This window comes from Pleurodeles waltl, chromosome 1_2 (assembly GCF_031143425.1).
Source record: "Pleurodeles waltl isolate 20211129_DDA chromosome 1_2, aPleWal1.hap1.20221129, whole genome shotgun sequence".
Taxonomy (NCBI): Eukaryota; Metazoa; Chordata; class Amphibia; order Caudata; family Salamandridae; genus Pleurodeles; species Pleurodeles waltl.
Window position 1 is genome coordinate 78,057,442 of NC_090437.1, and position 24,772 is coordinate 78,082,213.

At 43.1% G+C, this 24,772-nt stretch overlaps 1 protein-coding gene across 2 annotated transcripts in view; it reads right to left on the reverse strand.

Annotated features, from left to right (window-relative positions):
* Window positions 1-12,670: 12,670 nt before the first annotated feature.
* XPA (XPA, DNA damage recognition and repair factor) overlaps window positions 12,671-24,772 on the reverse strand; it is a 101,386-nt gene continuing 89,284 nt past the window's right edge. Inside the window, exon 6 of one of the 2 annotated variants that reach the window (XM_069236550.1) lies at window positions 12,671-12,905. In XM_069236550.1, the coding sequence (XP_069092651.1) occupies window positions 12,757-12,905 (149 nt within the window). In that variant the 3' untranslated portion in view covers window positions 12,671-12,756. Of the gene's footprint in view, window positions 12,906-24,200; window positions 24,389-24,772 lie in introns of those variants that run through there. The other variant, XM_069236552.1, reaches the window with a different exon arrangement.

Consider the following 24,772-nt stretch of genomic DNA (forward strand, 5'->3'; position numbering starts at 1 on the left):
TACATAATGGCTTCACTGAACCTAGTCATGTTTCTATCAAACATGTTGCAATCATGCAACTACACAAATTCCAGTGATAGTTGAATGACACAGTGTACTGTGGGGGCCCCTTAGAGGATTCCCCCCATATCTGCATGTGCAGCCTTGCAGGCCTGTGTGCAAGCCAGTGCTGCTGCCGACCCCAGACACTGTTCTGCCCTGAGATTAATTCGGGCAGGGGAAGGCAGAACAAAGAATTTCCTGTAAAGGAGAGTTGTTACCACCTCTCCTTTAGAAATGGGGGTCTCTGGGCTACTGTGGGGGGGGGGGGGGGGGGGTCTCCTGAGCACTACCAGCCAACTTTGAAGAGCACATTTAGTGCCCTCCTTCCATAAACTGGTTTACTCTAGTGCAGGAGTCCCTGGCTTACGCTCTGGCATGAAACCACACAAAGGACAGGGGAGTGACCACCCCTCTGCTCAGCTCCTCCCCAGGGGGGTGCCCAGAGCTCTGCTCGGTGGTCACTTGAATCTGCCATCTTGGAAATAAGATAAGCTGGGGCTTCAGGGAACATCTGACTGGTCAGGCCACCAGATTAGCATCACTGACCCCCACCTGATAGGTGGGTCACTGCAGAAGCTGTCCAACCCCCTCCCTGGGTTACTTAAGGACTCCCCTGAGGGTGGGACCCTAGATTTGTCTGCTAAACTCTTCTGCAACCTGGATACTGGAACCGCTGCTTGACTTTCTCTGGAACCAAGACAAGACTGCAACTAGCAGGAGGGCTCCCTTGTCCTCTTGCATTGCAAGGACTCTGGAATCTCCATGGCCATGCATTCTCCAGTCACAAGGACTCAGTCTGAACTTACGACAGCAAGAAGGAATCTCCCTTGGAGTGAAGAAGTCACTTCCCTATATCCGCAGGCACTTCAACTACCCGTTTGTGGATCCTGCAGTCTCATGGACTCTTCAGGGCTCTACAACATAGGTGGTGGTTCTGTGGCTCTCCAGGGATCTGACCTGTCTTCTTTGCATTTGAGAAGTCTGTGGTCCCTTGTTGGAACTGCTTGGCCAGAACCCCTGTGCACCACGTTTGTTTGTCGTTGCCAAGGCTTGTTGGCTCTTCAGTCCGAAGACCTTCAAGCTCCAAGAAGCATCAGCCTCCAGCATCACACACAGCTCCAAGAAAGATGTTCTCTCTGCAACGTGGGCATCCGTCTTTGTTGTGTTGCGGAGTCCTTTTTGTGACTTCCTGTGCCTGTTGCCTGAGGGTCCTTCTGGGTCCAGCAATTCCTGCTGGCTTTCCTGCTTGCTGAGGGCTGGCCTGACATACCTACAAATGTTGAGACCCTTGGACCTTGCTGGTCCCCAACTCCTGCAACACTTTGTGCAAAGCTTTCTTGCATTTGCCAAGGCTTGGTGGTGGCCATGCTGACCACTTAACCCCTCCTCCCACCTCCTGCAATCAGACGACTGATGTGTGGCAGCTCTCGGCCGATTCCTGGGACCTGCCTGCATCACCTGGATACCACAGATGCACTTCCACAACTCTCGCTCAGGAAAACATCCTCCAGGACCCCCTGGGCATCTCTGGGTGGTCTGGACTCTGTCCCCTCTTTCCTTAGGTCCTCTTCATCCGGAATCTACGCCTGGGTTCCACCGACATGTTTTGTGGGCCACAACAGCAGCTGGACAACTGAGGTCCCCATTAACTTCAACAGGAGGTTCTGACACGACTTCACCCATATGCACCTGGGCTCCCTGGTGTAGGTACTACACTTCTCTGGGTATCCCCATGTTGGGGCACTCTTAAACCTCACTTGTCCCAATGGGTTTCCTCAGGGTCCTCTGGGAAGTGTCCTGGAAAACAAAAACTCTAACTGCGACTTCCCCCTGTTATCCTATGGACACAGATGCAGTGTTACAACTCTGGATACAGGCATATGGGGAATCCTAACTAATTACATTTGATGTTTCAGTGCTTCCTCAGTCCTGAAGATCCTTGGGTGGTAGTCGTGGTTATAAATCATTATTTTTCTAACACTGGTGAGGTTCTTCCTTGTGTGAACTCACTGACTATTGTGGTATTTACAGCTGCTTTACATCATCTCAGATACGCCTGCGCTGCTCTCCACAGATACCCTATGAGAGCTTTGGCTATGTAGAATCACTTACACTATTACTAAGGGTTGCCTTGACTCTGTGCAGGGAGCCTCACCTACAGGTGTACAGTATATACCGAGCCAGCCTCCTACAACAAACATGTAATGATAATGACTGAATGACTGCTCTGTAGTCTTTAACAAGTTTATTTTATTTCATACCATTGCTTGATTTGTGCTACAATAGCCCATCTGCATATATATACAAATAATTTTTTTATAAAGTAGATAAAAAATACCTTACCTTTGTCGGAAAACTTGTTTCAATCTGATCAGTCACTATTCTTCATCATTCCAGAATAGTCAATATAAGTTGCTTTTTATGCAACCCAGGGCTACTGTTCACTAAATGATTTCTTCCCTTTCTCTCATTTTATGTACCCCAGCTATCTTCCCACAATTTGATCTTTTTGAGGTAACTGGACTCCTTTGGGTTAATGTTTTTTGCCAGTCCTGTTACCCACCTCCAACCACCCTCCAATTCACCACCCCCACCCAATTGACAAAGGCAAAAGCACGCCCATAAGCTAGACATTTTGGTTGTGCCAATGCTTGTTGAAGCATCGAGATCATTGTGTGAATGATCGTGAGGAGGTTCTGTTTAGTCTGTGCCATCTACGCTTGGCCATTTGTAGGTGAGAATGAATAATGTAAAGTGGTAATATTGTTTGTTGTAGAAGGCTGTTGGGATGTCCGATGGAAAACTACATATTCATTAATAGCGTGCTTAATTAAATGTGTTGACTGCATGTGGAAAAGGCTTGGGCTTTCCCAGCCCAGGAGCATGCAAATAAAAATGCCACACATGGTGTTCTATAACCGCCATCTTTATTCCTCAGCATACGATCACACACTGCCCTCTGATTATGTCATAACTGTTAATAACCACACCTTAACACCTTACAGCAAGTTACGTAATTCCTCTGTTGAGTCCGCCTACAACCGCAAGGGCCACAGCTCACATAGTTTCACAACACTTCATCTCCCCCTTTGTTAAATAAAAGGTAGAAACACAATCACCTTTTATTTCTTCAATAAGTCGTTGAGGCGCTCGCACTAGTCAGCCAGATCAAGCGGCATTAGGTAATTGAGATGCACTCTGGTTGTGCACTGATGGCACTGGTCCATATGCTTGATCCGGACTGTTGGGCGAGATGACCTCATTCATAATTGCAGGTGCTGACGAACAGCAAGGTAGGTGCTTAAAATGTGATGAGTTCCGTGTGATGGACTTTCTGGGATTATGCGCTGTCACCAGATGTCCCTTGCACGTCACCACCTCCAGAGGATCTACAGCAAATGGAATGTCTGTTTTCCCCTTTCATTTCTGCTTAACCAGGACCCTGTCACCTTCATTTCCTGAGCTCATCAATGCCGATCAGCAAATGTTTTCATTTTGCACTTTCGAGAAGCGTCTGTGACACAAACCTTATCAGCGTTCAAGGGTCGGTCCACTGTCCACTGTGGAGGTTTGGTTTCCATGGCTCTCCCAAATAGCACAGTGACAGGACTTTCACCAATTGTGGAGTGAGGAATACACAGAGTACCTGACACAGGACCTTACTTATGCTCATTGAATTACCATTTTGAAGGTACCCGTGAATCATTCCACAACACCATTGGCTTGGGGCCACAGAGGTGTACTCTTTTGATGCTTGATGTTTAGTATGACTAGAAACTCCTTGAATTCTTTGCTATTGAATGGCAGACCATTGTCAGATTTGAGAATGGCAGGGATACCCCACACTGCAAAGATGTCATCCAGCCACTCAAAGACCTTGTCATGGGTTGTTGATGATAGCCCCTTTACTAAAGGAAAATGTAAATATCCATCAAAACTACATATTCATTAAAAGCGTGCTTAATTAAATGTGTTGACTGCGTGTGGAAAAGGCTTGGGCTTTCTAGGATGTACTAATTATGATGTGTGTCAGTTTTGGGTACAGATAAAGAGAGCAGTCATAATACCAATTTTTTTAAAACCAGAGTAGGCTTTACATGCGAGTGTGATGCTGGGCGATGCTCTATGAAGGTGAATGGTTAGCACTGATTCTTAGCTTCCCTATAAATGAGGCTCTGCCTACCACATAGCCAGAGATCCGCAAAGCAGGCAATGGTACAACATATCAGCCTGACAACTAAACCTATTCACATGAAGCATGCACATATTGGCCAGTTCACACAGGCACACTGCTCACAATAAACAATTTCAGGTTTTTAGTTGCATCCATCAACCGTTCACCACAAATGCGCATGTGGCTACCCATGCTACCTATGAGTTACAGTAACAACAACTGATAGGCCATATCGTTGGATATATGCATTTGATTTTCATGACTCTCAACCTGTTCAGTCTCCAAGGAGAATGTAGTCAAGTGTGTTTACAGGATATTGATCTCATCAGAGATGTAGAATTTTAAGGAGAGCAAGAAAGGGGCTTTTGTTTTGCAGAGAGGGTATCTTCAGGTAAGCCAACTAATTACCCAGATTGGTAGAAAGGGCGATCAGATTTCAAGAATGCTGAGAACCACCAAATGAGGATGGACTAAGCGGTATCTGGTGGTGCACTGTTGAGTCTGTAAATATTACTCTCCCGAGTCTGCCTACTACTCGGACCCCTGGTACAAAGGTAAGGGTGCACCCCCTGGTTCCCAAAGCCCATCAATCACCTCTATCCTATCACCATTTGTCCTCTCATATCCACTTGCTCACAGTCCCTCCCTTTCTCTTCAATGTTTGTGACGTCTGTCACTCCCAAAGCATTAGACCAGCACTTACTTAGGCGAATTTGCCAGAGAGAGAGAGAGAAGACAACAACAAAGGATGCAAGTAAATATAACTACAAAAAAAAAGTGACCATATAAATAACAGCAAATTAATTAAGGCGCTTCTAAATACTGCATATTCCTAGAAAATAAGGTTTGAATACAAATATACTAGGCTCACACTACCTTCTGGCATTGATTTTAAAACACTTTCCTTTCACAGCCATTTGGTTGCTAACTTCCCAACTTGCTTTCCATCCCTTTTTTTTTTTTTTAACAAAACGTATTAAACTGTTTAGCATTTGTAGTGATAGTTGTACGTACAGCAAGAGTGCCTTATTGTAGGAGGCTGGCCTGGCTTGTAGTGGGTACCAGAGGTACTTACACCTTGTGCCAGGTCCAGTTATCCCTTATTAGTGTAGAAGAGGTGTTTCTAGCAGCTTAGACTGATAGAAGGTAGCTATGGCAAAGCAGCTTAGGCTGAACTAGGAGACATGCAAAGCTCCTACTATACCACTTATATCATATGCACAATATCATAAGAAAACACAGTACACAGAGTTACTAAAAATAAAAGGTACTTTATTTATATGACAATATGCCAAAAGTATCTCATTGAGTACCCTCAGTAAGAAGGTAATATATATACACAAGTTATATGTACACAAACCAAAATTAGGTAAGTAATAGCAAGAAAAGTAATGCAAACAGTGTGGAATTACAATAGATTGCAATAGGAGCACATAGGTTTAGGGGCAACACAAACCATATACTCCAAAAGTGGAATGCGAATCACGAATGGACCCCAGACCTATGTGAGCTTGTAGAGGGTCGCTGGGACTGTAAGAAAACAGTGAGGGTTAAGAAAATACCCCACCCCAAGACCCTGAAAAGTAGGAGTAAAGTGCACCTACTACCCCCAGAAAGCACAGAAGTTGTGATAGGGGGATTCTGCAGGAAGAACAAACACTAGCACTGACAACGGATTTCCGGACCTGAGTACCTGTAAGACAAGGGGACCAAGTCCAATAGTCACGGCAGTGTCCAGGGAGGGCAGGAACCCAGGAAACCCCAGCTGAAGGTGCAAGGAAGCTGCCACCGGTTGGAAGAAGCTTGGAGTTCTGCAAGAAAGAAGAGGACTAGGAACTTCTCCTTTGGAAGACGGATGTCCCATGTCGCGATGAAGCTTGCAGAGGTGTTCCCTCGCAGAAAGACCGCAAACAAGCCTTGCTAGCTGCAAGGGTCGCGGTAGAGGTTTTTGGGTGCTGCTGTGGCCCAGGAGGGACCAGGATGTCGCCACTTGGAGGAGGAGACAGAGGGGGCGCTCAGCAACTCAGAGAGCCCTCACAGAAGCAGAGCCTCAGTGAGACAGTTAGGCATCATACAGGGCACATACCTATGAGCACTGGGGCCCTGCCTGGCAGGGTCCCAGTGACACATAGACTAAAAGAACATATATACAGTGAAATATGGGGGTAACATGCCAGGCAAGATGGTACTTTCCTACACAACCCCCCCACCCCCCAAAACGAAGGACAATAAGACTAGCCATGACCTGATGAGTCTTCATTGTCTAAGTGGAAATATCTGGATTGGAGTGGGTACTCCCAGGTCTATGTTCCACTGTATAGTCCATTCCCTGTAGAGATATGGACCACCTCAACAATTTAGGGTTTTCACCTTTAATTTGTTTTAGCCAAAATAGAGGTTTGTGGTCTGCCTGAACAATAAAGTGAGTGCCAAACAGGTATGGCCTCCACTTTTTCAGTGCCCAGACTACAGCAAAGGCCTCCCTCTCTATGGCAGACCAAACACTTTTCTCTTGGGGTCAACCTTCTGCTGATAAAAGCAACTGGTTGATCCTGGCCCTCAGAATTCAGTTGGGATAAGACTGCCCCTACCCCTAATTCAGATGTACCAGTTTGAACAATGAATTTCTTGGAGTAACATGGGCTTTTTAGGACAGGTGCAGAGCATATGTCCTGTTTGAGCTCCCCAAAAGCTTTCTGACAGCTGGCTGTCCATAATACCTTTTTAGGCATTTTCTTACTTGTGAGATCATTAAGAGGGGCTGCTATGGAGCCATAGTTTTTAATGAATCTCCTGTAATACCCTGTGAGGCCTAAGAAGGCTCTCACCTGGGTCTGAGCTGTAGGGGGAACCCAATCCATGTTTGTCTGGATTTTCCCCTGAAGTGGTGCAATCTGTTCTCCAGGTGTCCCAGATAAACCACCTTACTTTGCCCTATCTGGCACTTTGAGGCCTTGTTAGTAAGGCCTGCCTTTTGCAGGGCCTCCAAAACTTTCCAAAGGTGGACCAGGTGCTCATCCCAGGTGGAGCTAAAGACAGCAATATCATCAAGATATGCTGCACTAAAAGCCTCCAACGCTTGCAGGACTGTGTTCACCAACCTCTGAAAAGTGGCAGGTGTATTTGCAAACCAAAGGGCATCACTGTAAATTGGTAGTGCCCTCCTATAGTTGAAAATGCAGTCTTTGGTGTAGCATCCTCTGCCAATGTGATCTGCCAATATCATGCAGTCAAATCAAAGGTGCTAAGATACTTGGCAGATGCCAGTGTATCAATAAGACCATCTGCCCTGGGTATAGGGTGAGCATCAGTTTTTGTAACCTGATTGAGACCTCTGTAGTCTACACAAAACCTCATCTCCCTCTTTCCATCTTTGGTGTGAGGTTTTGGTACAAGCACCACTGGGCTAGCCCATGGGCTTTCAGAAGCCTCAATCACTCCCAGATCCAACATCTTATGTACCTCTTGTTTTATGCAGTCCCTGACATTGTCAAGAGTAAGATTTATAGGCAGCCTGACCGGCAAGCTTTCACCAGTATCAATTGTGTGTTCACACCAGGATATTGTACCTGGCACAATTGAAATGAGGTCAGAAAATTGTCCAAGGAGATTTATGCAGTTGTCTTTCTGATCTGCAGTCAGACAATCTGCCAAAACTACTCCCTCCACTAAAGCATCATTTTCAGTGGTGGAAAAGAGATCAGGGAGGGGGTCACTCTCTTCTTCCTGTCCCTCATCTGTTGCCAAGAGCAGGGCGAGATCAGCCCTGTCATAGTAGGGTTTTAGGCGGTTGACATGAATCACCCTAAGGGGACTCCTGGCTGTGCCCAGGTCTACCAAATAGGTACCCTAACCCTTTTTCTCAACAATTAGATGGGGTCCACTCCATTTGTCCTGGAGTGCTCTTGGGGCCACAGGCTCCAATACCCACACCTTCTGTCCTGGTTGGTACTGGATCAGAACAGCCTTCTGGGCATGCCATTGCTTCTGGAGCTCCTGGCAGGCCTGAAGGTTTTTGCTGGCCCTTTTCATGTACTCTGCCATTCTGGATCTTAGGCCAAGTACATAGCTCTTAAAGGTTGTTCCCAACCCTTCTTCACAAGAGTGAGTGGACCTCTTACAGGGTGTCCAAAGAGGAGTTCAAAGGGACTGAAGCCCACTCCTTTCTGGGGTACATCCCTGTAAGTAAAAAGGAGGCAAGGTAACAGGACATCCCATCTCCTCCTGAGTTTTTCAGGGAGTCCCATTATCATACCTTTGAGAGTTGTATTAAACCTCTCTACCAGTCCATTAGTCTGTGGGTGATAAGGGGTGGTGAACTTGTAGGTAACACCACACTCCTTCTACATTGTTTTCAAGTATGCAGACATGAAGTTGCTACCCCTGTCTGATACAACTTCTTTAGGAAAACCCACCCTGGAAAAGATTCCCAGGAGGGCCTTTGCCACTGCAGGAGCTGTAGTGGTCCTTAGAGGAATTGCTTCAGGATATCTTGTGGCATGGTCCACAACCACCAGGATAAACCTACTGCCTGAAGCAGTAGGAGGGTCAAGGGGGCCAACTATGTCAACCCCTACCCTTTCTAAGGGCACCCCAACCACAGGTAGTGGAATAAAGGGAGCCTTTGGAGTGCCACCAGTCTTGCCACTGGCTTTGCAGGTCACACAAGACTTGCAAAAATCTTTAGTGTCCTCTGACATCCTAGGCCTGTGAAACAGGGGGACAAGCCTTTCCCATGTTTTGATCTGGCCCAAATGCCCAGCCAAAGGAATGTAATGTGCAAGAGTTAGGAGGAACTCTCTGTACTGCAGGGGAATGACCAATCTCCTGGCTCCTCCAGGTTTTGGGTCCCTTGCCTCGGTGCACAAGAGGTTGTCCTCCCAGTAAACTCTATGTGAGTCACTGACATCCCCATTTTGCTGCTTGACAGCTTGCTGTCTGAGACCCTCTAATGTGGGACAGGTTTGCTGTGCCACACTCAGCTCTTCCCTGGCAGGTCCCCCTCCACCCAGTATCTGCTGCCAGCTCATCTGGTGAAGGTTCTGCACAGGGAGGAAATTCTTCTTCCTCAGAAGGAGAATCATCTGTAGAGGGAGGAATAGTGGGTATGGATTTACCCTTGCTACCCCTAGCTTTAGGGAGCACTTGGTCCATTCTTCCAGGATCCAAGTTACCCTGTTCTTTTTGCTTTTTGGCCTGAGCCCTTGTCAAAGCACAAATACGCTGAGGAATGCCCAGCATTGCTGCATGTGCCTACAACTCCACTTCTGCCCAAGCTGATGTCTCTAAATCGTTCCTGAGTAGACAGTCTACAGGTAAATCTGAGGCAACCACAACTTTCTTTGGACCACTAAGCCCCCCCCCCCGCCCCAGTTGAGATTCACAACAGCCATGGGGTGGCTAAGAGTGTTGTTATGAGCGTCTGTCACTTGGTACTGCTGACCAAGTAGGTGTTGTTCAGGGTGGACCAGTTTCTCTATCACCATGGTAACACTGGCACCTGTGCCCCTGTAAGCCTGAACCTCAACACCATTTATTAGGGGAAGTTGCTTGTACTTATCCATATTAAGGGGACAAGCAACTAGACCAGCAACTAAGGTGGCCAAATCAATGGCACCTTCAGAGACTAAAACAGCCTCTGTGGTCTCCTTAACAAGACCAACCCCAACTACACTGCCAATAGTGAGCCCAGCTACACCCTTGGATTGGCTATTTGTAGGTTTGCTCCCACAACCACTTCTATTACTAGGGGCACTAGAATTTGCAGCAGGGGTTGTGGTAGTGGGAGGTTTGGTGTTTTTCTTTGGACACCTGGAATCAGTTGCCCAATGGCCTTTGACTTTACACAAATAACACCAAGGCTTTTTAGGTTGATTATTGGAAGAGGATTTGCCCCCCCCCGCCCCAAAGAGGATTTTTGTGGGCCTGATGAAGACTCAGTATTTTTACCTTTGTCCCTACCCTTGTCAGAAGACTTACCATCCTTCTTCTTGCCATCCTTGTCACCCCCTGTATGAACTTTTCTGTTCACCCTTGTTTTGACCCACTAGTCTGCCTTCTTTCCCAATTCTTGGGGAGAGGTCAGATCCGAGTCCACTAGGTATTGGTGCAACAAGTCAGACACACAGTTATTCAGAATATGCTCTCTCAGAATAAGATTATACAGGCTTTCATAGTCAGATACTTTACTGCCATGTAACCACCCCTCCAAGGCCTTCACTGAACAGTCCACAAAGTCTGTCCAGTCTCGAGAGGACTCTTTTCTGGTGTCTCTGAACTTAATACTGTATTGTTCAGTGGTTAAGCCAAATCCATCCAAGAGTGCATCCTTCAAGACTGTAAAATTGTTAGCTTCACTTTCTCGAACAGTAAGGAGCCTATCCCTACCCTTTCCAGTGAAGGATAGCCACAAAATAGCAGCCCACTGCCTTTGAGGGACCCCCTGTACCATACAGGCCCTCTCAAGTGCAGCAAACCACTTGTTGAGGTCATCCCCCTCCTTGTAAGGGGGGACTATCTTGTGCAGATTCCTGGAATCATGCTCTCTAACAGGATTACTATTAGGAGTACTGCTGCTGCCACCATGGGGTCCTAATCCCCAACCTCTGTCTTTCCTTCTCAATGTCTAGGGATTCCCTATCTAAGGCCAGCTGTTGCTGTTTAAGCTTCAGTTTGGTCTCTTCAACCCTCAACTTTTTGAGTTCCCTTTCTAACAAGTTATCCTCAGGGTGGGTGGGTTGGGAATGCTTTGACACAGAAGACACGTTGGAAACTACAGAGGGGGATCTGTCCCTAACTGACTGAACCCTAGAAACTTGGCCTCTAGGAATAAAGGCTGCCCTACTGTGATGGGAACCTCCATTACTACCAACATTACTAGGTGTCCTGCTAAGGGGCAGACTCTGTTCAGAACCCTCCCCACCTTCCTCAAGGTGTTCCTCTGAGTCAGACTGGGAAGCTTCTATTAACCTCTCATCTGATGGGCCTGCTTGGGACTCATCATTCACAATCAGCATGTTATATAGAAACTCTTTTGTAGGGTTCTTTCCTATCACTAAACCTCTATCTAAGCAGAGACTCCTTAGGCTCTTGTAATTCAAATTGTCATAAGTTGTATTGACTGTTTTAAGAGCTGAATCTACCACAGACATGATAGCAAAAGGTTTAGAGATAGTGAGAAGGAATAAAAAGTTTCAGAACTTTTTAGAGAACAGAGAAAATAACTTTTTCTAACTTTTAGAAGTTTTAAGAAACTTTTCAGAACTTTGTAAAAAGTTTGAGGGAAGAAAAGCAAAACTTTTTGGATAAGTGTACATACACTGAACTGTTTTGTATATGATTCTCTTATGAAAAGTACACAATGAAAAAGTGGTAAGTAGTTACAAGTACGTATCCCACCGCTGCACAACCAATGTCAGAGGCTGGCCTGGCTTGTAGTGGGTACCAGAGGTACTTACACCCTGTGCCAGGTCCAGTTATCCCTTATTAGTGTAGAAGATGTGTTTCTAGCAGCTTAGACTGATAGAAGGTAGCTATGGCAAAGCAGCTTAGGCTGAACTAGGAGACATGCAAAGCTCCTACTATACCACTTATATCATATGCACAATATCATAAGAAAACACAATACACAGAGTTACTAAAAATAAAGGTACTTTATTTTTATGACAATATGCCAAAAGTATCTCAGTGAGTACCCTCAGTAAGAAGGTAACATATACAGTGAAATATCGGGGTAACATGCCAGGCATGATGGTACTTTCCTACACTGATCAACTACCAAATCAGGGTGAACCATTTATAACACTATCACCATGGAATAAAATGGGACACATGCAAAGGGAGCTACCTATTTATCCAACGGCATCAAAATCGCTTTCTGTGCTTCACCAGTACAAAAAACAAAAATTTGCTATGCATGGGCCTCGTGTTTGCTCGAGTTAGAGCTGTTAACGTTGTAAATTCCTAGCTGGACTTTTCTTGCCACTTAAATTGAAAATTAAAAGTAAAACATTTGACATAAGCAAGCCAATTCGAAGTGCCAGGGCTGCCATGTGCGTGAAGGAGAGACACAATAGGAAAAAGAAGTTCACTTGCAGTCAAACTTATCAGCAAAGGCACAATTATCCATGAACAGGGTCGGTATCCAAGGTGGTAACCAAACTGCCCCAAGACGGGACGAAGCTAAAGCATTTACTAGTCATGATAAAGGATTTTTGATAGGCAAGCCCAGGAACAAGTGAAAGTGATGGGCGTGCAGTGGTTAAAAGCCCACAGATCGATTACAACAGGTCAGAGCGCTTGTGCGCTCTACCTAAAAATCACTAATGCAATGGTACATATAATACTTTCACAATAAGCCCAACTAGATTCACTCCTTGTGACACCAACAAAATGATATATTGACTGTGTGAAGCATTAAAATGGCGATTGTTGTGCTGGTCATGACACAGGAAATGAAATAAATACTTTATTATTATTTTGTTTTTTTTTACAAAATTCATTTTTGCTTCTAAAATAATATACAAATGTTATTTTGCACACTACATTTTCTCAAATGTTAACTCGTGGTTACATATAGTGCATGATTTCCTGTACATGTCTTCTTCAATGTGTTCTTCCGGTCCATATGTATGCTGATGAGCAGTGGTCTCTTTTTTCCACAGACTGCTCCTAACAGCGCGCCGTAACTCTATTAAAACAGATTGTAACAAAAAAAGAATATACCAGATTAATGCAAAAGACAGTGTAGACTCATAGCAATTATTAGACCTTCGATATTTTACTGCGCAGTATGATGAGAATTACCTGAAAGCTACCATTTGAAAATAAGTGATTTAGTATACATTTGATAAAGGGGACTTGGTAAATGCTGTTGATATGAACTGCTAGAAATATGTCAGCAACATATACACTAATAAGTCGATGTTCAGCAACGACCTTTTGTTAAAAGGACGCACTGCTTGAAGAAGGGGTATAAGCGCTCTCACCCATTTATCCCCCCCGTTACGCAATGAACAAAAGAGGAGTCCTGTTCTACAGGAACAATGCAATGAAGGAGAATTTCACTCTTGAATCTACAATGTAGAAAAAGTACTTCAAATGACAATATTACTAGCTCAGAATATTTTATGTATGGATGCCATGGACTAAACAGAGTGAAGAATATAACAGCAACGTTGCAGGGAATACATGGTAAGCCTATGGGAGGCTGAAAACAGTGCTTGGAAGAGGTAGCTGTGCTCGTTTTTGTGGTGTTATGGGTAAAGGGTTGATGTGCTATAGTTAGTGGTGGTGTTGGAATTGATGGTGGCATTAGTGGTGGTATTGTTGATGCGATAATGGCAGTATTGTTTGAATTGTGGTTTGCCTATCCTCTCAACACTGCCTGAGTGGGCAATTAAATATGATAAACAAACAGTAATGAGGAGGTCAGAGGCTATGCTTGCACTCAAGTCATGACACACGTTTATAAAAAATAAAAAAATAAAATGCTTGCTTCAGTAAAAAAAAATAAAAAAAAAAAAAAATATATATATATATATATATATATATATATATATATATATAGATAGATATACACACATACTCTTTCTGGACACAATATATGTTGAGATAAGACTTGAAAGTTATAAGAAAGTGCGACGGGTGAGTGTACTTAGTAGATATAAAACAGTCCCTCTGGCATTGCAAAACAAGAATTTCATAGGCAGCGGAACGTTACACCAACCAACGATTAACCTGTTTTGTTCAGCCTTCATCTGCCCGCACATGACTGTGCCTGACCATTTTATGACTGCAGCAAAACTGGACACTCCACAGACCTAAGATGTGACTCGGCACCTACCCGGTTACGGCCAAGAGCCGTTAATGTTTCAGCCTTGGTGCATGTCTGTTAGCTGGCTCTGGAATGGCAAAGCTTCAAGTCCCAGTATTTCCTTACTCTCTTGTATGCATGTGCTAAATTCTGCCAGGCCTTGGTGTGTCTCTTGGTGAAATCAAAAGGACAGGACAGTGGGACCTTACCCGCACCCTGCTAGTGCAACATCCACACCTGCAACATCTCGATCTTACACCCAATCCTATTAGTGCAGTGTCCACACTGAAACAGTTCGAACTCCTCCTTCTACTGGACAGGACACTGCTAGTCACAGGAGCGACTGTGAATGCCCACTAAAAGGCAAGGGGGGGGGGGGGGGGAATAATTTAGTATGGAGGAGTGCGTAAACTGCAAGGGAATGAGCTATCTTAGTGGACAGGAGCACCGTCATCTGTCTTCACGTCCTGTTGCTGCATAGCCCACGCGACCAGCGTTCATTTAGTTCGTATGAGTTTTAGCCAATAGCTAGGACTTTTAGTTGTCTTTTTACTACAGAGGTATGGACTTCCAAATATCAGCATGCAGTGATCAAACAGCATTCTTGTAGAGGTCTGTGTATTTTCCCCACACTCCAAATATTAGTGCTTGAAAACAATCCTAAAGTGTATCATCAGGTCTTTGTGTGATGGTGCCTGGCTGGGAATATGGGGAACATTCCCCATCGAACAATAGTATCCGTGCTACAAAACAAAAGTGACTGCATCAGAAGAAACTCTTTTTAGAAGCCGGCCTGAACAGTTAGTGCTAATAAGACGACAGTGGTGCCTAGGTAAAGATTGGCAAAAAAGGTATTTAATGGAGCAGGGGACATTGAGTATTTCACAAGCATTCAATGTTGATGAGTGAGATTTGTGGGGTGCTGATGTGGTTATAGTTTACGAATGAGCTGTATGGGTCCCAAGGTTTCATTGAAATGTTTGGTAGGAAGAGAGGTGAAATAATGCACAATTTGTTCCTCTTAAAGATGCACAAAATAACAAATATTACTATGTTTCCAGGAGGCAATAGAACAAGCAAGGTGAATCATTAAAATGCCTGTAACCCACAGTCAAAATGAACCATCAAAGCAAGCAAGACGTGTGACAGATTCATAAGGTAAGATCTTTAAACACAGTTGCTTTTTGATCTTTCTACATGGCTGCACTATGATTCGTTTCAGGCATAATTAATATTGGATCTTACAGCTTTGCAGAGCTTGAAAATGTATGCCACTCTAATTTCCACAAATAAGTATGAAAATGTCATACACAAGCACAATGAAACTATGGAAACGCAACACATAGGTGAGATCAAATCTATATGGTGAGAAAACTATGGTAGCCATGTATTCTAGGGTCTAGGGCCCAGGTCAACAGGGTTTAGATTCCCAACACACTGGTGCAAGGATTTAGCTCAGTGCACCATCACTGAGCAGGCAAGAAAGTTAAGGTTACTGCAGCCCAACACAACCTGCTGAGCATTCCTGCAGGAGTGGTACTTATACTTTCTTGGTTAGTAACAGTCCTTTAAAGGTTTCAGGGACTCAGTTGTAATTCAAACCCAATTTCAGTCTTAGAATAGCACACTCAAGCATAGCACTAGGAAAAGGCTACAGGCCAGATGTTGCTAGAATATGGCATTTTACCTAATAGCGAATTTTTGCTTTTTGCTATTTAGTAAATGCAAAGACCCATGTACTAATGTGTGTTTCACACATTGTGCGATTCCCAGTGGGTTGCAAATAGACCTACCTCATTGTTCATGAGATATGCCATGGTTTAAAACCCATTGGAAATGGCAAAAATCACAGACATGGTGGCCTGCTGAGGTCAGCAGACCACCATGCTGTTATTACATTTCAATGAAGCATTTTTTTTTTTTAATGCAGTGTTTCAAAAAGATAAATGAAAAATGTTCTTTTTATTTTTTAAGAGTAGTCAGTGGCCCGTGGTACCACTGCCTAATCATAATAAATGTTTTTGCAACCATTCCCAAAGGGGAAGGGGTCCCTTGCGAATGGGTTACCACCAACTTCTGCAAATGTTTTGTGACTGCATTTCAGTTGCAAAACATACATATCACTGCGATTCAGTATTAGGAAAGGACACCCTCAAAGCGCCCCTTCCTAATACACAACCGCAAACCCAAATTGCGATTCAATAACACTTTACCGTATCACGCTTGGGCCTTGGTACATCCAAAAATGCTTTCTTGCGGTTGCAAGCAGCCTGATTCAGCGAATTGGATTTGTGACCTCAAAAAAGCTTTGTACATCTGGACCGAAGTATTTAAAAGTGTTCAACAGTTTCATTCTTTTGCAGAGCACAGGAATAATAACCACACAGAATATATTTAAAACAGCACTTGTGCACGAACAGTTCTAACATGTTTAAAATGCTTTTAGCAGTCAACCACCCTAAGCTACGTCTATGCACTACACAATGAGGTCATGGCATAGCTAACTTGCTTCTTGAGTTATTTAGGGCCATCTTCACCGTTCACCTGTTCACAGAGGATCAGGTGTGTATCACACTTCAACTGGGAGAGAGGAAAACACATGATCACCTAGTCTCAGCTCCTCTCATCGCTGGATTGACTCTTTGCATAAGAGTGGATGTTCAGGTAGTCTGCCAGGACCGCTTGTGATTAAATGGGGCACAGGCTTCTCAACTTCAATGGTCAATTCAAGAGGTTTATATAGGATATGGACCACTGTTTTTAGCATACTTTGCAAAACCTAGTGGGGATTTTCCGAAATCCAAGATGCAACTGGTCTAAGCCAGCAAAATGAAAATAGGTCAACACAAACTATGTTTATCTTACATCCCACTTAAACCCTGAAATGTAAATATTATGTAGTTTAGGTCAGGCTTGTGGTGCGTGATGTTGTAACAAATCACTGTTTAGATGAAATTACACTTCCTCAAGTTCTGCAAAAGATCATTGTGAGAAACTGGGTTACTGGCTGAAGGAGGTGAAAACCTACTCAAGCAGCAACTACAATACTTGTCAGAGTGAAACACAAGCAAACCCCAAATTGACATTCGCTTAACCCTCTGTAGCTAGCCACAAAGGCAGTCAAGCTTAACTCAGAGGCAATGTGTAAAGTATTTCTGCATCGTTTAAAAAGTCATACAATCAAAGAACACCACCAGAAAAACCATACACACATTTAAAAAAATACAGTAAATTTTTATAAATTATTTGGCACGAAAATGACAAAAAAAATCGGAGATGCAATTTTAAAGGTTTTATGAAAATCAAGTGCTACGTAAAAAGCGCTTACCGCCCAAAATAGTGCCTAGAAGCACAAACTATGGTTATTGGGTTGTGCCAGACCGGGACAAAGTCACAAGTTCAGGCTGACCACAATGGAGTGCGGGATGGACACAGGACTGAGTTCAGTCCGGTGTAAGGAGCTTGTGGGACTGGGCTTCGAGATGTGAAGTCCCTGCATTGGGCTGCGCGAGCTGGCATCAAGGAACTGTCGACAAATACTTGCGATGTGTGGTCGGCGTCGAAATGTGTTGTACTGTGGCAAAGTTGATGACCTCTCATGAAGAGCTGCGATGCAAGATCCTGCACTGGCGTTGAGAGAGCCGGTGGGGGTGTTGAGACTTGTGTTGCAGGGGACAACATTTGCCACCCTGGTCTGGTGTCTGGGAACCCACCGGGGTTTGCAAGAACTTGCATGCTACATCGGGTTGTGACAATGTTGAAGAAGCCCGCTATGTTCAAATGGCTTGAGCAAAGGGCCAGCCAACTGACCCTTGGAGTTTTCCTGCACTTCTGGGTCCACACAGGCAGGCTGGATTCAGCAGGGCAGTTCTTAGCAGCAGTAGAGTCCTGGTGCAGCCACAGCAGGTCTTGGGCAGCAAAGTAGCCCTAGGTCAGCAAAGCAGGTCAGCAGGGCAGACTTCATAGCTGGGCATTTCTTCTTCCTGGCAGAGTTCACTGGTCCAGAAGTTATCTACGTGTTGAGTCTGGGGCACCAATACGTATACCTGGTGCCCACTGAAGTAGAGAAAGCTTTTAAATTGTTAGGACAAGAAAATTCCAACTTTTTAAAAAGAGGCATTTTCAGAATTGGGACTTAAAATCCAGCTTTACCATTAAAGAGGGTTGTAAATGACAGTTCTATAGAGACCAAACTCAATATTTCTACCTGCTCCCAAAAAGGTAATAAGGTGACTCAAATGTTATCCCATGGGAGAGTAAGGCTGTACAGTAATGAAAAACAAATGTAAAAGCTTTTCACCACCAGGACATGTAGAAGTTAAAAGTACATGTTCAACGTCTTAAACATACTGCAACCTGACCTGTGGGCCGTTTAAGGCCTACTCTAGAGGTGACTTATATGTATGCAAGGTAAGTGTAGCCCTGGCAAAAGGTTTATTTTGCCATGTCGAAATGGCATTTTAAAACTGCAGATACAGGCTGCAAAGGCAGACCTGAGATATGTTTCACTTTCTACTTAGTGACAAAATCAGTGCTGCGGACCCACTAGTAGCATTTAACATACAGGCCCTAGGTACAGGTAGTACCATGTTATCAGTGTCTTACAAGTAAACTTAATATGCAAACTGGGTATGAGCCAATTTTACCATGTTTAAAGGAGAGAGCAGAAGAACTTTAGCACTGGCTTGCAGAAGTGTACAGAGTCATAAGGTCAACAAAAACAAAGTCAGCATAAAGTGTGGGGGTTGACCACCCTAAGGCAGACAGGTCTAACAATAATGACATGTTAAAAGTGGACCAAAGGCAGACAGGCTAACTTAACTTTTTCAAAATGCAGCCCGAATTGGGAGTTCACTATGCTGTGAGATGTGGAGGAAGTGACCGTTAAGTTACCAAACCTAATGACACCAATGAAATCTTCTATGTTAAACAAGAATAAATAAAAAACAACTTGATGAGAAAAAACACCAGAAAGTGAGCAACATGCAAATTAAAAACAACATTGGCAATGGACTTGGCTTTGACTGTGCCTTTTATTTCACACACTTATGAACACATTATAACCCAGTAAAAGAATGAGAATGTGGATCCAAGCACCTGTTTATATTGAGAGTCTGATGGAAAAGGCACACAAAAAATAAAAATAAGTAAAAGTGCCGACTTGCTTTTAATTATGAGACTCATAAAAAACAACAAGGATAGGCAATGCAACGAGCACTGCTTTAAAGGAATGTTGTGGGGTAATGTGGACAGAATGGGAAAAGATATGTATTTCTGTGGAAGTAAAATACTGGTGTAGGTTAAAAGGTCATGTGATAGCTGCACTGTCAAGCAAGACCTAAAATTCCAATATAATAATGACTGCCCTCCTCCCATTTGTGCTACCACTAGAGAAAAACACAACATAAATTATCTACTTATATAAGACACTTTAATAACTTTACAATATCATGTATGTGCTCCTGAAAATTTCCACTCGGACACCTGGATAAAATAAACGAAAAGATCACAGCTGAGTGGAGGCAAGCACTTTCTTGTTGAAGTACACACCGCCAACCAAAATATGTACTCTGGGCTTCCAACATGTGAGTGGAGCAATAGCCCCTCTTCCTGGTGATTCTCACATAATTGCTTGGCGACCGCTGCACTGTTGAGCCAAATAATAATTTTAAAAAAATAACATTCCACTTGAAACTCAGCACCTTTGTAATGGGACATAAAAAAATATTTAAAACTGAAAGTAGAAAACATTTTTGTAGAATAACAATGAAAATGAGGCATTAACATGATAAATCCTAACTTATTTATGAAATATCATGGATTAATCAACACCAAGTGACAGAAAGGCTGTGTTAAGCCTGCTAGTATGTAAATTACACTCATTCTGTGTACAGTCCTTCCTACTTCCCCCCCTCATGCTGTGCCAGGCTGCCTTGGCCACAGCAGTCTCATCCAAGGAATAGTCAACTGTCTGACGGCCCTAATAAATATCATTACAGTAAACAAGCATTTACGACGAGTGAAGCACCACCAAGCAAGTGCAGTTGTGCGAAGTGAGCGACATGATTCTACAAATAGAGCCCTTCGATCATTCTATATATAAATAACATCATATGCTGCTCTTTCCCAATGTATACTGTAAACAATATAGCAAAACAAAAAATACATAAAACCTCCTTAATACTTAGCACAACTAAAACATCGCCAATCAAGGCATTCACAAACTAAAATTACACAAAAAACCCCAAACATTATTATTGATTTGTAGAGCGCATAGCTACCCCACTGGGGTTTCCTAGCGCTAGGTAGAACCAGATTTGAAAGAGTTGCACACTTTCAGAGAGTCCGGTACAGAATTCCATGATTTAGGACCCAGGTAGGAGAAATCCTCCTACTCTGACCCTCCTGAATCTGGGAACAATGGATAAAGTCTAATAATTGGAGCCAAGGGGTCATTTGGAGCAGTAGGGAGACATTGAGGATCTTATATTGAGTGGGTCCTCATTCGACACAGGGCTTTAACTCGGACACGCTTCTCAATCGTAAACCAATGGAGGTCGTGCAGACGATTAGAGGCAGGAGAGTGTTTAGGAAGGTGGAATAACAGTTGGGTCGCAGCATTGTGATCAAATTGAAGGCATCTAAGGGAAGCCTTAAGAGGGGCCTAACTACAGAATATTCCCATAATCCAGGAGATGACTAATGCCTATATTACTGACCTCTCCTTTGAGCCAAGACCAGGAGCATCCAAAGTATTTTATCAGCTACTTAAAAATGCAAAAGCAAGTGGAATTTATCTTGGTGATTTGATGATTCATCAAGCGTTTGTCATCTAACCAGAAACCTAGGTTTTTTTAAAACCAGGACAGGTGAGAGAGCTGCTCCTAGAGTATCCGGGTTACTATTGAGGGCCCCAAAGCTGAGGTTGAATCCCCACCAGCAGAATTTCAAGTTTGTGTCCATCAGGCTTAAGAGAGTTATTATTCATCCAGATTGCCACCTTTGTGACGGAAGAATTGAGAGCATCAGAGCTGCTCTTATCCGTTAGGAACAGAGACAATAATATTGGTCAGCATAAAAATATAATAATATGCGACCACAGCTTTCAACTAAATCAGGGTCGGACTCAAACTCCAGCCCTACCAGCCAAGGACACTATTCTATGCTTACCCGTGCGCAGATAAAACTCCGTCACTCAATGTAAAGTTTAAAGTACACTCCACTTAACTGATGACTGGCTTATCAGCTAAATTTACGTACAGCAAGTCTGCAATATAGAAAGTTGTATAGCAATTTGACCCATTCATAAAGTGGAAGAACTGCTCCAGAGGGCTTAACTAAGTTTTAATTGCCAGGCAAACTAACCCGTAGCAAAAGAAGAGTGACCCAAAACCTCTTTCTTTATGTCCTAATAGGAAGTTTTGAAGTGTAACGGGACATAACGTAAGAGTAGTAACTCTTTGCTGCCACCCAGTGTCCAATTTAAACTAAAAAGTGCATCTGGAGAATAACATGTTTATATGGCAAGCAATGATTTTGTAGATAATCCCTTTAAGATGGAAGCTTTAACCAATGTTTGAAAATAACTGCAAAGAAAGATAAGGAATTCATAACTGCTTTTGACCCAGACTCGCCACAAGTGCCCCTCTGTGATACTAAAGGAATAATATTCAAAGATGGGGGTACCATAATTCTAACGTAGCTTTTGACAGGGATCAGAATGCCAAAGCTGGAATAAGGGGTCCTAAACGGACCCTGACAATCAATATCTAGGAAGGCCCTCCCTCTTGGATATGACTGCTTCTGTAAATCTGATACTTGACATCTGGTGTGTAATCCAAACAAATATTTGTTAGATTGTGTTTGTTTCACAGTACTACCCAGCTCGACTGTTACAAGTAGTATAAGTGCTTTATTGGGTTTTTTATTTTATTAAACATGAAGAAATATTTCTGGTATGAAAACACCACAAATAACGTGTTTAGGCAAGCATGATAAAACAATGCATCTAAAAATAAATAGCTGTACAGCATGTAAGTGTGGAGATCAGAACAGGTCTTACCTACGTATGTAGCCTGCGCACAAAGGGAAACATTCTAAGGCTCCCCTGTCCAACACCGTGTCACCCTGCGATGACCCATTCTGTAAGCTAGGTTAGCAATATATATTTTTATTGAACAAAATATCTTCACTGGGAGGGAAACATCTGCTCTCCAGTCAAAGCATTATACTAATCATAAAGGATGTTCTTGATCCATTACAGTTAATAGCTGGTCCATCAAAATTCCTGTAACAAAAGCCAAATGGAAGGATGTTGAAGGGCTCTGTGAACCAAACGCCAGGGCTAAATTTATATAGTTAATTCATGGATGCACACCTGTATCTACATTTTGCTCTAGACTGCTAAATACGCAGTTATAAAACCAACCAAAGGAATGTGTTACTTCAATACGGTCTAAAACCCAAGGGGACGCTCATTTTTATTCCGTTCGCCCTATCGTTTAATGAAGAAAACCATCTGTTTGATAGTCCCTCGGCCACCATCAGCAAGACACTGGTTTAAAAACTTAATCTAGTCCAACAATATTGAAGGCATACTCCAACCCCATCGATGTGCGGGACAGCGCCCTATCATCTTTGCTAAGTAAAATGGGTAACACAGAAAATTATATACTGTAAATACAACAGTGCATACCCTATATACTATTCTACTATGTACTAAATGCTGAGATGTAGAGAGACAAACTAATAGGTCATATTCGTACTGTAAAGATGAACTGCACACAAGCACAAATACATCAACGTATATATGTGAGACTCGAAAGACCGAACAGCAGGCCCTATTTGTAACCTCCAAACACGCAACTCTGGGGTAAGTTTCATGTATAAAATGAATATGCCACAATAGCCATATACTCCTCCATCTGCTGCACAACTTGCAGATTTTGAAAAACATCAGGATGAAACGGATCAAATCTTATAGTTGCTCCTGTGCTTATCACCTTGCAGCTGGTCACCTTTTAGGTGCTGCTTGCTGTATTCACACATTTCAAAGGATGACAACTGAACCCAAATGGTGTAAACATTTTCAAGTGATTGACCGAAGAAAGGGCTTTTAACTGCTGCGGGGAACAATAACATTAAATACTAAAATCTACGCCTTTAGCATGAAAATGTTTTGTTTCATTAAGATACACAAATTCATATTTATAGCATCTTCAAAAAACAACAGTTATTTCAAAAGAGACTCAGCCTTAATAATATTTTTAGATACGCTGCCCCTCTTTTAAACATTTAGTGTCTTATTACGACCTTGGCGGAGGTGATTAGTCTGTCCCAAATATGACGGATATCCCACCGGCCATATTACAAGGTCCATTATAACTTGCAACCCGGCGGATGGGATATCCGTCACATTTGGTTGGAGTAATCCCCTCGGTCAATGTCGTAATCAGGCCGATACTGTCTTGAAATGTGAAGTGTATTCTAGGAAAAAATGTAGATGTTTGTTAATGGCAACTGATTCTTCCAGGAGCCCTACAAGAGAACTCCGAGTGCACCCAAAAATGAAGATAAGTTTTAGAATGTAAGTGAGATGGAATGAATAAATGAGGCACACGATTTCTTACACGACGTGTGCGCATGTAGGCTTATGTTCTGTAGAGTTTACTATTGCATGTGGTTTACACAATATAGGTTACTCGAGAAGGGTGAAAGGACACCGTCAATTAAATGGTGTTCTTGTGTTTCAAGCAAGACACAATCATTAGTTGTTGATGAATAACACACTGAATAGGATCTATTGAATGTATATAGTTTTCTTAAGGAATTTATGGAAATCTATATTTGAAAACAATGGAATTCTTTTCTGAACAGTGCATGCTAACGTGTAAAAATAGATAATTCTGTTATTCAATGGCCTACATATTTTTTTCTGAGATTTTACAATGTGTGGCATAATTTACCTTTCTTTGCTATATAATTTGACTTGTCTTACAGTATAAAATAGTTAAAAAAATCCACATAATTTGGTTCCTCACTGCCACACAATCTCAGTGGCCATACTATGACATCATCTAGAATGAACCCATGAGACAATTTTCAGAGACACTAATGTAACAAAATAAAATTGGGCAAAACATTTCAGGAACCACAGTCTTGTTCGGGGGAATTGAGCGGACTGAATGATCTTTTTCACTAATGGCAGCTGTTTCATTTCAGGGAACAGGAATGTTGAGATGAAGATCTCTAATCACAAGGTCCACGCAGTCAATAATTCATGCACTTCTAGGACTGAAGTTGGGAGTGCCAAATCATCTCTGCCGTCCCAGAGAGCAAATATGAACTGAGAGGAAATCCTATTTAAAAAAAATCAAAATATCAACGGTTATAAAGTTTTAATGTACCCTGATATATCAGAGTTATTAGAAACTGTTTGCCTTCTAAGGGCCTCATCATAATTATTCCGTTATTTGATGCAAGGTGATCGAAATCTCATATTCCAACCGGTATACCAGGACCAAATAACAGACTTTGCAAGTGTGGACTACAGAATGGGGAATAGCGTGTGCTTGGAAATACCAGTCATTTTCTGGCCGTCATTCTTTATCAAGGGCTATATACCGCTGCCACTTACCACCTCCTTTAAAGAGTGGGGAGGTGAGTTCTCTGCTATCCAGAGCACCTTCCTCACCCACACAGACAGCATCAACAAGAGGGCAGAGCAATGCGGGAGATTATCT